Here is a 12,607-nt window from a genome sequence, read left to right as displayed (position 1 = left end):
CTTGTCTGACATGCTTCATGCTGTTTTGCTATGATAGAGAACATGGACAGCGTGGACGCTGAGAGAGCAGCACCAATATCAGCAATCTTCTATTGTAAAGTCCACTGTACATATTATACAAATGTATTTGTTTACTATATGGAATATCAGTGTGTTGTTAAACTCAGACTATTGTATCTTATTACAGATAAAAACACAAACTAAAGTACTTTTCTCACAAGCACTCATCTATAGGATGCTGTAATATATAATACAGAAAACTGCATCAGATCAGTGTTGCTCTCAACATATTATTTGAATAACATGCATACAATAACATTTAATAGAGTCATTTACACGAAATAGATCTAATCACATCTCATTTAAACTGTTTTAATGTTTTTTTTTCTTCTTCTTTACATTCAGGACCTATAGACATGTAATCTTATATCTTACTGAATGAGAATTCTTTACCTTACTCATGTTGTTGGAGAAAATTCCAGCTAAAAAAGGTTTCCTGAAAGATTTCATGGGCTACATTCCCAATGATTCAATGAAGAGGCACTCGACTACTGATGGAGCTGTTGGGTTGTTTTCTTTACTTTCAGTAAACTCATAGTCTAGCAGTGTGGGAGGAGTTACAGCGGGAAAAGAACACTGTGGAATGTTGTTACTGCAAGCAAACTTTTCTGATTGGCTGCATCCTGTCGAATCGATTGTTGATTGGATGGAATGCAAATTAGACGCGCCTCTGTCTTTATGAATGTAGCGTGTTCTGCAGTATATCTTTCACTATACATTTATCACAGTTTTTGCTTAGAATATTCAAACATTTAATTATGACTTAATTCTATAATCTACATTATATTATATTATATATTATAATATATTACATTACTTTAGGCCAGGATGTCCTTTCTTATGCAACAGGAAACTGTGGTATTGACACCAATAAATAAATAAATAAATGTTTAAACAACTTTGCAAACAGCAGGGCAATTATGGAATTTATTTATTTATTTAGCTATTTATTTAGTTTTTAATGTTCTACACATGATTGCCTCTACGGATGCATTTACAAAGGCAAATCATTTAGGATCAACAAATGGTTTCAAGCATTTGGATCTTTTTACAGCAATTCGTTGGGATATTAGTTTGAAAATCACTGCGCTTTATATTTGTCCGCCAAAAAAAGTCTTTCACTTTGAAAGAACTATTGAAAGCACAATAACGGCATCAAGTGGTCACAAATGGAGTTACATCTGCAGTCGCATTCACAAGAGTGCTTAGAGATGCATGTTGTATAGTTAAGTAGTATTTAAACGCCCTTAAAATGCATAAAGCGTCGCTTTTGATGCATTTTTGAAAAGATGCAAGGTATAAACACGCAATAAAAACGTTGTGTTCGTCCCATACCGAACATATCCCAGACTTAATTTTGAAACAGCTTGTTCATCTTTTTTTATGTTTCCAATTAAACATTTTCAAACACTACTTCATCATAATGAACGGCCTTAAATCTAAGTGATGAATGCAGTCCATCAGTTCACGAGCAGAATAAACACAAATGTGCTGGAATCGCACAGTCAAGTGACTGTGACTTCAAGCACCGAAGCCTCGTACAAACACTGTGTAATTGGCTATGTGTGTGTGTGTGTGTGTGTGTGTGTGTGTGTGTGTGTGTGAGAGAGAGAGAGAGAGAGAGAGAGAGAGAGAGAGAGAGAGAGTAATGCATTTAGGAAACAAGTTCCGTATAAACACAGAATACGTAACGACGGACATATTACACATCCAAACGAATATAAATAAGCAATGTATTATTGAATGTTTATATGAATTAGCCTACGTAATGAATGTTTGTGAATTGTCTGAAATAGTGAATTGTGGGATTGATTAAAAAAACATATAATCTTGTATTATATAATTTCAAATAAGTAACAACAGAGTAATTTACTATGCAGGAATTATTTTAGGCCGCTTTTTAAATATCTGTAGCAACTTTTGGTGGAATTTTTTCCTGACCCTGATGCACGGCCAATCATTTCTACATTTAATTATAGTACTGTTAAAAATAAAATAGAAAAAAACAGAAGTGGGAAATCCCTATCTTGAAATTATTTGATTACAAAAGCCAAAGGAGAAAACCAGATGTAGTCCCGCCCCTTTTCAGCGCTGCGCTTGTTGTGTTCTGTCTTCCGGTTTATATTTCCACAACATATGAAGGTAAGATCTTACTGATTTATGAATGAACCACTCGTTTTAAAATCTTCCCGCTCTACTGACATTTATTATGACATCTGCTTCAAACATTACAATGCTCATGATAACTTTCGTTAACTCTTGATTAAGTAAACACTAAACCAACTCAGTGATGCCATAGAAACAGAGCTACCGCAAAAACGGAAGTTCAAATACAAAATGGCTGCGATTTTGTTTCTCTGGCGCATAAGGTCTATAGGAGTCGATTATGAGTCTATACAAGGTCGATTATGCAAGCAATTAAAAATATGTTTGGACTTTTTACTAGCCACGCCATTTATTACAAAACATAGGAAGAGAAGATGTTATCAGTGTACTAATTTTACAATAAAATGTAAAATGAGGGATGACAGGAAGGAAATAAAGGAGGTTCACGCCATGTCATAATTACCGTTATGATTCTGAACTGTAAAAAGCCTTCACGTGCTGCTTGTAGAACTTTTAATTACAATGTGTTTACTTTTTCTAAACATTTTCTGAGAGCTACAACTTGTACCACCTGACCACTGCAGATTTGGTGTGTTTAACTTTGATTGGCGCTGTGCAGACCCATCGGTGTATGATATCAGAGTGATTCGAAAGCATACAGAGCTTAATTTACGGTAATTACAACATGGCGTGAAAGCAGCACAAGGAAAGGGATGAGAAAGGGCAAGGGCAAGAAATAGAAAAGGATAGAAAAGCATGAGTATCAGATGGGGAGGGGAAATGATATACAATCCAATTAGGGAGGGAGAGTGAGTGAGAAAGGGTAAAGAGTGACACACAGGCCATGGGAGAGTGTGTGCAGACAGGATGTGGAGGGCACATGGTTGGGGAGAGAGGGGCCCTGGAGCAGGCAGACTGTGAACATTAGAGAAACATCATGTCCCGTCCCACTCGCCAAGCCACGTGCATATGAATATATGCCATTTACAGAACCAGGAGAGAGATGAAGAAAGAGATTTCTTTGTCTATAATTCACTTTTAAAAATAATAAATAATAAATAGAGCTCCCTTCTTCTGCACTTTCTGTGTGCATGCTCTCTCTTTTCTGTCTCTTTCTCTCTGTTCTAGTCCTCATATTTAAGGTTAGAGATTTAAACAAAGCCACCAAACACTCCAAACCAAACCACCAAACTCACCCCATATGTTTGTGCTATAGAGATGCCTCAAATCATGTGGAGCTGTGGAGGAGAGGTGTGCTATTCGAAGCAATCAGACATATAATTGAGATGAAAAAAACTGAGATATATTATCATCTATTTAAATATATTCTTTATAAACTATTTGCATACTTTGACAAAATATTTAAAATTATTTTAAGAAGTTTTTACATAGACAATTGTGATTATGTCACTGCTTCAATAAGTAGTTTAAAATGACTTTTTTTTTTTTTTGATTGGTCAAGAGTAAAAAAAGTATGATGTGTGATTTTCACCTGTCAGATAATGAAATGGGCAGAAAAATCCCATAGTCTTACATACCATTTAAAAGTTTAGGATCAGTTTTTAAAAAAAAAAAAAAAGAAATTAATACTTGTATTGAGCAAGGGTGCATTAAAGGGTAAGTTCACCCAAAAATGAAAATTCTGTCATTAATTACTCACCCCCATGTCGTTCCACATCTGTAAGACCTTCGTTCATCTTCGGAACACAAATTAAGATATTTTTGATGAAATCCGATGGCTCAGTGAGGCCTCCATTGCCAGCAAGATAATTAAAACTTTCAGATGCTCAGAAAGCTACTAAAGACATATTTAAAACAGTTCATGTGACTACAGTGGTTCAACCTTAATGTTATGAAGCGACGAGAATACTTTTTGTGCGCCAAAAAAACAAAATAGTGACTTTATTCAACAATATCTAGTGATGGGAGATTTCAAAACACTGCTTCATGAAGCTTCGAAGCTTTACGACTCTTTTGTTTCGAATCAGTGGTTCAGAGCGTGTATTAAATTGCCAACGTCACGCCCCCCAGTGGTAAACCATTGAAATTTTGAAACACTTATGATGTAACGAAGCCTCGTTTACTGAAATCACGTGACTTTGGCAGTTTGATACACGCTCCGAACCAAAGATTCGAAACAAATGATTTGTTAAGCTTTGAAGCTTCATGAAGCAGTGTTTTGAAATCGCCCATCACTAGATATTGTTGAATAAAGTCGTTATTTTTGGGGGGGTTTTTTGCGCACAAAAAGTATTCTCGTTGCTTCATATCATTAAGGTTTAACCACTGTTGTCACATGACCTGTTTTAAATATGTCTTTAGCAGCTTTCTGGGCAGTGAAAGTGTTAATTATCTTGCTGTCAATGCAGGCCTCACTGAGCCATCGGATTTTATCAAAAATATCTTAATTTGTGTTCCGAAGATGAACAAAGGTCCTACGGGTGTGCAACGACATGAGTGTGAGTAATAAATGACAGAATTTTCTGGTTAAATTTTCATTTTTGGGTGAGCTTTAGTGAGCACAAGAAAACACCCTAACAACTGCATATCAACGCAATACAAGCATAACAGCAAAACACACCAAAATATCTTGTTAGCTCCATCCACTCCCATAAAGCACCGCAAATGACAAGTCGATCTCTCTATGCTCTCAAAATATTTCAATACATGCATATTTTGCAACAAACTTAAAATATATAGTTTTAATACAGTATATCAACATTTTTAAATGAGTAGTGTATATTTTTCCATTGTTTATGCTTTTCACAATGCTTCATGGGATTGTAGTTCTTTCCCTCACTAAAGCCGTTAGGTACGTCTTGTACCTTTGTATTTTTGTCCGATTTTCAAACACTTTTGCTTTAAATCAAAGTTTGTAATGTGATTCACCTCGTAGCTGGATGACTTGGTTCATGGCTTATATAACACTTTAACAAAGACTTTTTTGAAATCCCTATGGGAAACATTAATGGAAAAAATATTTCCAGAACCAACGCCGCTGAAAATGTGGATTGGCACTAATGCACTCTATACCACAGCATCATAGCGACAAGTTTTGCACAGATGAACACCTCTCACATTTTCAGAAAAAGATCTAGCTTGTAATTACAACCAAGGGACCGTGAGGACAAAAGTGAGAAAGAAAACTGAAAAAAAGGGTTGATTTGAAGGAGATTCTGCTATGGAGAAGCAAACACAGTCGTGTGGGGTGAAATGGAGCAGGATCATTCCTCACAGCACCCCCAGCTGTGGAGGTGGAACCATGTTTCAATGGAGCCATGTTTCTGCCGCACAAAGGAGACTTGTGTTACCGCAACACCTAAAATCACTCAAAATAACAGGAAGCCCTGGATATTTAGAAACACCTGTGGCTAAGTCAACACGTAGACTTGTTTACATTTTAGGCCCTTTTCAAATGAATGCGCTCTGAGTGTAGTGAAACACATATTTGTCGTGTGGTGATGTAATGTTGACCAACAGGTTTGGATGGAATGTTAGAGTGAGAACAAACATTATTTAAAAAAGAGGAGGATGCTGAGGGAGAGAGAGAGAGAGAGAGAGAGAGAGAGAGAGAGAGAGAGTTGAGAACATGCAGAAAGAGGAAATGGAGGGAGGGGTGAGTGCAGGAATGACTGGGTACAAAAGAGCCAAAGACTGATTAAATACAGCTGTGGAGGGAGGGAGAGAAATAGATGATGAAGATAGAGAGTGAGAGAGACTGAGGCAGGATGGACTGAATGTCGGGGGGTAGAGTAGAGGGAGTCAAAGAAGAGGCATGCTGGAAACAAAATATGAAGAATCAAGAGCATGTAGACTCCAGAGAAACAGCCACTTTTGTGGACTTTTAGAAAATGGACTCACTAAAAACACTTTGATTTAAAAAAAAAACACTTTGCTATTTGTCCACTAACAATATCTAACAAAGTACAGAAAAGAATGCTGTCAATGTTATGAAAGCCATGATCATTTCCGCCACAGTATCAATTCTGTCATGTTTCAAATAATGTCTTGTGTTTAAAGGATTTCTGTGGTGGAAATGACATTTTTTTACATTAAAAAAAAAAAAAAAAATACAATTCTAGCTGTGAAATTATCCTCAGCCATTTTATGTATGCTAAATAAAGATAATCAAATAATATTTGTAAAAACATTTTGTTTTAACATTACAGCTTGATTGGAAGCCCCATCAGCAGGACCGGTATCTGCTCCTTTGTGCAAGGAGGAACAGGATTAGCACTGCCGGAGCCCTACAAAATGACCTCCAGCAGGCCACTGGTGTGAATGTCTCTAACCAAACAATCAGAAACAGACTTCATGAGGGTGGCCTGAGGGCCAGACGTCGTCTAGTGGGCCCTGTGCTCACTGCCCGGCACTGTGGAGCTCGATTGGCATTTGCCATTGAACACCAGAATTGGCAGGTCCGCCACTGGCGCCCTGTGCTTTTCAGATGAGCACATGTGACAGACGTGAAAGGGTCTGGAGAAGCCGTGGAGAATGTTATGCTGCCTGTAACATGGTTCAGCATGACCGGATTGGTGGTGGGTCAGAGATGGTCTGGGGAGGCATATCCATGGAGGGACGCACAGACATCTACAGGCTAGACAATGGCACCCTGACTGCCATTAGGTATCAGGATGAAATCCTTGGACACACTGTCAGACCCTACACTGGTGCAGTGGGTCCTGGGTTCCTCCTGGTGCACAACAATGCCCGGCCTCATGTGGTGAGAGTATGCAGGCCATTGAATGGTCCCCACGCTCGCCTTTCGTTCCATCCGATGCCGCCAGGTTGCACCTCAGACTGTCCAGGAGCTCAGTGATGCCCTGGTCCAGATCTGGGGGGAAATACTCCAGGACACCATCCATTGCCTCATTGGGAGCATGCCCCGATGTTGTCAAGCATGCTTACAAGCATGTGGGGGCCATACAAACAACTCAGTACAATTTTGAGTTGCTGGAATGAAATTTCATCAAAATAGACTAGCCTGCTGCATCATTTTTTCACTTTGATTTTCGGGGTGTCTTTGAATTCTGTCCTCTGTAAGTTGATAATTTTCATTTCCATCAAACGATGTGGCATCCTTTCATTCCTAACACATTACCCAGTCCATATCAGTATAGATATCCAGCATGATATTTTTCCCCATTGAGATCTGATGTGTTTTCAAAGTGTTCCTTTAATTTTTTTGAACAGTGTATATAAAGAAGTCTGGGCTTGGGACAAGGGTAAAACAAAATCTATGCATCCAAGCCATTTGAAAACAGGAAAAAAAAAAATGGTAGACTTTGGCATATTTCATAAATGGTCTTTTTGTTTAAAAAACAAAAAACAAAAAAACAAAAGCTGACTTCTTTAATAAAAATCAACCCCTGGGACATTAAAATAGTAGTTGAAACACTCAATATTTACACTGATTTTTATGTGTTTTATGAAACGCTGAATCATATCCCTCTTCTCATTCTCTGCCCATTTCCCAACTCGCTCCCAAAACATTTACAGTACTCCACAAACTCTGCAGCGGGCAGATGTCAGGGCGGTATTCAGAACAGTGAAGGAAAGCAAACAGGGATTTCAGAGATTTGTTTTTGTGACCCCAGCACACTGGTGCTTTGATGAAGTGGCACTAAAAGGACAGGAATGGCTTTCCTTTTCCTTTCAAGTGTTTCCAGTTCACATTCCTCATTGCACACATTATTTTTCTCATGTTCCCTCACTACACACGCATCCTCATTCTGTCAGAGTAACACCCTGATGTCTGACCATCTCTTTCTGAGAATATATACATACACTTGAAGGTGTGTGTCCTAATCTGAGCTTTAGAGTTTTGTTTCATATGAGTATGAAGGAATGTGAAACAGTAGAAACTTAGAAAGTAGAAAATTAGATTGATGAATGCTTCCAGAATTCCAGTGTTTGTGGGTAGTAGCCAATATGTTGCCAAATGGTTGCTAAGGTGTTCCAAGTGGTTAAAAACATGTTGCTATGCGGTTACTAGGGTGTTCTGGCTCTGGGTGTAATTACACATCTCTCCTTAACCAGCCGTATCATTTATATGCATAGCACAAACTTTCAAGCATGTTTGTGTTGATATTTTACTGCATGTTGGGATCAGTTGAAGAAAAGATAAAAAAAAAAAAAAAATGTTTATGTCTCTGTATATGTTTAATACCAGCAGCAAGCATGAGTGTTCCTGCGCTGTGGGAAAAACAGCCTATTTATACACTGACCAGGCGTTTTCCTCTGTGGTGTTTATAGTGGATGCCTGTGGATCATGGCTGCAGTAAACTAGCACTTGTTAAAGTTTCTGTCATTCCATGGATATTCTAGGAATATACCATAAGTCCCAATGAGCAAAGATAAACAAAGAGCATAGTTTGAGAACAGCTGTGTTTTCAGATGGCAGAGAAGACAGAAAACTCATATGCGCATTAATGCACAGCCGCTTTTTTAGACATTGGTTAGAACTAGCAATGGACTAAAATAATGCTCTCAATAGAGATTCATCACTAAAAATATTTGGTTAGTCGAGGACTCTGCTTCATCAGTGTTTGGAAAATTGGCTCAAGTGAGCATATCACAAATTTTGTGACAAAACAAAGCAAAATAAGATAAAAACGAAAACAAAAGATAAAATAAAAAACAATGCAAATAAGATAAAAAACAAAACTGCATGAAACAAAAAATAAAACAAAACCAGATAAAACCAGAACAAAATGAAACAAAAAAACAAACAAAAACAAAAGATAAAAACAAAACAATGCAAAATAAGAACTAAATGAAAAACAAAACAAAATAAAACAAACAAAATACAAAAAAGCAAAATAAGAAAACAAAACAAAATGAAACGAAAAAACACAAGTCTTTACGCGCAAGTCCTACATATACCAAAGTTCATATTCACCAAACCCAAGTTCTGTTCCATGTCAAAGTTACCATCCAGAAGCACCGTTCTCCCTTAGAGACAAAGAAGAATGACACAACAACACAACTCAAAGACAGGAATGAGGTCTTGGTATTCGTGACGTTAAGACAATAGCAGCTCAGTGAGGGCAAGATTCTGACAAGCTGAAGCCTCTCTTTGTTAAATTACAAAAAAACAGTATATAGGCAAGGGCAACGAATAATGCAATTTGTAGTGCAAGGGCACAAATGATTGATTTGATGTGACGAGTAAGTAATACATGGGTGCAGCTGGTGTGAGGTTTGTTAAGAGCGATTATAAAATGGTTAGTTCCTGTCCTTGATTCTGATTGGTCAATAGCTGTGTTTTATTCATGATAAAACACGGCTATGACCGCTTCACCCAATGGTTCTGTGTATCACTACACAACACCCTTAGCAACCACTCTTAGCAACATAAACTGTTTGTTCTCAATTGATATTGTTTATTGAAGCTTACTGTATTATGTAGAAGAGTATTGCGAGAAAGAGATCGAGTGAGCGAGTTTATTACCTGCATTCAGATGTAGCGTTTTCCTTCAGGTCAGTCCTATGTTCATAATAAAAATCTGTTTAAATGTCCGATGTATTATCTTGTCCTTTTAACAGTTAAGGGGTTTTCCCATGACTGACAGCGCTAGTCAAAGCATTTGTCAGTTGTGTGTTCACAACAATTCAGTCTTTTCAATGTAAAAGTCTTCACTACTGACTGACACACTCAAAAAGACAGTCTTTGTCGCCATCTAAAGGTGTAATAATGTAACTTCTGTTGCTGTTCACGGTCAGGGACTATTTTTTCCGGTAAAAGGAAGGCTTTAGTGCATTGATACATATTTTTAGCTTTAATATTTTATTTATTATTTAGTATTGTGTGGTAACCGTTTTATAAAGGTACTCAAGGCTAGTGCTGTGTCGTGAATAAGACACGGCTTCGCGTCGAGCCCAACAATTCTTATTCACGATACAGCACAGCCTCTTGTACCTTATTGCTTACTTGAATCTCTTCAGAAGAACATCGGGCTGCACAGTTCTCAAAAAATCCAACATTGAATATTTAAAATCAGAAATACTGTTGTGTGGGGGGACACTGAGGACAAACACACACACAATCTGTAGATTGTCACATGGAACAAAACGACACCAAATCAGAAAGCAAGCTGATGGAAGCATAACACGACTTCATCCAAACCTTTTTCTTTCTTTTTTTTTCTCAGTGATTTTTCTGTAAAAAGCAGTCCAAACACTATTATTGCCATTTCTTTTTTCTTCTTGCCCATCATCCACATTTGTTTACTCTAAAGTCACGTTAAAATCTGATAAGATTTTAAAAAATCTTTCAGTGTGGGCCAGTTGTTAGTGGTTAAGGATCTGAAGGGTCATAGGTTCAGATCCTGCAAGGGTTTATCTATGAAGCATCTCCATGGGCTATTGACTAAGACACCAAAACCTCGGTTACTCCACTGGGGCTTAAAAAGCATTAGTTGAATGTCAGATTGTTTGTTAGATAGCATCATAAAGGGGTTATATGCTTGCATAACATAGTGTTTCATTATAGTCTCATCAGAAGACCAAAATCTTTTTCTACGTGACATGATCATGCACTGATTTAGGAGTATTACCATTAAACTCTGCAACCACAGCAAAAGAAAAAGAACTGGGCTGGTATTAAAAAGAAAAATGCCTGTAAAAACTAACATTATGGTTAAAGTAGTAGGAGGAAGCATTCAAACTAAACCACGGCCTTATGCAAGTTTGCTATTAAAATATCAGCAGGACAGTGGATGGTCTCTTTTGCAATCCCAGACTGACAAGACTAAAATGTGTGCGTTTGGGCACAGATGACGGATATGTGGCGAAATATTAAAGTGGCATAAATGCTGAGAAAGTCCGGCCTGCTTCCCAGGATCAACTACAACTTTCTGACATCATACAGAGTGCTCAAAGTTCCCACACTGCACTGCACGTGAACAAGCCTCAGGGACCAGACCATTACAGACTTTCACTCTCAGGCATGTAAACACACAATCAAGCCCTCCTCAAGTTTTCCAGCCCTTCTTTGTCAGTGTCAACAATCAGGGAGACAATGTTACTCCAGAACACAAACGCTTATCCTTACACAAGATTCTGAACAGACCCCTAATCCTAAGTACTCAACTCCAGCGTGTAACTCATCCCACACTATTTGTGCTACGGGTATGAATGATACTTCAAATCATGCTGCTATTTTTTAGGAGAGGTGTGCTATTACTTTGTAAGGGATCAGATTTTCACATTGTGCGCAAAAAATGGGTAAAAAACATCCCATAGACTTAAATTGAAGGAGGGATCCAAGTCATATCTAGAAACAAAAATTTTAAAAAGACTTGGGAGTGGGCTATTTTGTCTTGGGGCTACCCAAAATACCAAGCATAAAACACACTTTTGCACAACAGACACATAAGCTAATTTCAAATACTGTATATCTGATGGTGTCTTCTCTTCAAGGGACTAACTTCTCTCACAACAACAACTTGTGAAACTTTTAACTGAGCTTTAAGACATTAACAAACCCAGCTCGTCACATGGGTTTCACCAGTCATTCCACATGGGAGCACCCAAGTAAACATGTTCTCTGAACTCATCACTTTGAATCAAATTCTAGAAGTACCCACCTTGGTCAGCCTCATGTTTCCCCTGGACTTTGCTCTCTCCCTCCTTACAGACCCTCTCACGGGTACCGGATCTGGCTCGTCCCCACAGCTATCCGCACACAGGGCGCAACCCATATAGAGATCTGGACCTTGCTGGTCCGTCTCTCCTCTCTCCCTCTCTCTGGATGAGGTTTCCCCAGCACACAAGAGCAGCTGTTTTTGTCCGCTCACTCGAGGCCCTTCCCCTTTTCCTGGCTCTCATTCAAATACACACACGTTCGCCAGTTCACACTCATCCGTCTCTCGTGAGCAAACATACGTAAACAAAGGTGAGAATATGCCTATTAAATCAAAACTCTATTAGAACTCTTGAAAGCAGCACGCGTACACTCAGCCAAATGTACACAACTCGCCAAGCCAACATCTAGAGGACATCAGCCCCCACCCCCTACTTTTCCCAGAAACACACACACTATTGTGCTCAAGTGCTCTGTTCTTCAGACTGTAAACAGACGTATGTTTACTTTTTATCCTTAATACGCATCTCGCGCGTACACTAACATTATAAACAGTATGCTGGAAGCTGAGGCTGCTGCTAAGAAAGCCAATGAAGCTTCTACTGAGGCTCTGGAGGTACAGTCAACCACACACACTCCACACACATCAATGCTCCATACATTTTTCAGGATTCTGTTATAAATGTCTTTTTACTGTCACTTTTGATCAATTTAATGCCTCCTTGCTGAATAATAGCATTAATTTCTTTAAAAAGAAAATCGTATTGACCCCAAACTTTTGAATGCTAGTGTATATATTTGAGTCTGTCAAGAGACTGCAAGTTTAGCTTTATTAAATCAAAACCATGACCTAAA

The 12,607-nt window shown here is 38.3% G+C and overlaps 1 protein-coding gene across 2 annotated transcripts in view; it reads right to left on the bottom strand.

The window, feature by feature from the left end:
• tns2a (tensin 2a) overlaps positions 1-12,131 on the bottom strand; it is a 64,808-nt gene extending 52,677 nt beyond the window's left edge. For both annotated transcript variants that reach the window (XM_051879312.1, XM_051879313.1), the window contains exon 1: positions 11,757-12,131. In XM_051879312.1, coding sequence (XP_051735272.1) covers positions 11,757-11,870 — 114 coding nt within the window. In that variant the 5' untranslated portion in view covers positions 11,871-12,131. The remainder of the gene's footprint in view (positions 1-11,756) is intronic.
• Positions 12,132-12,607: the final 476 nt, after the last annotated feature.

Source organism: Ctenopharyngodon idella, chromosome 22 (genome assembly GCF_019924925.1).
Source record: "Ctenopharyngodon idella isolate HZGC_01 chromosome 22, HZGC01, whole genome shotgun sequence".
Classification (NCBI taxonomy): Eukaryota; Metazoa; Chordata; class Actinopteri; order Cypriniformes; family Xenocyprididae; genus Ctenopharyngodon; species Ctenopharyngodon idella.
Note: the sequence above shows the minus strand (reverse complement) of the source record. Positions and strands in the feature narration are given on the sequence as shown.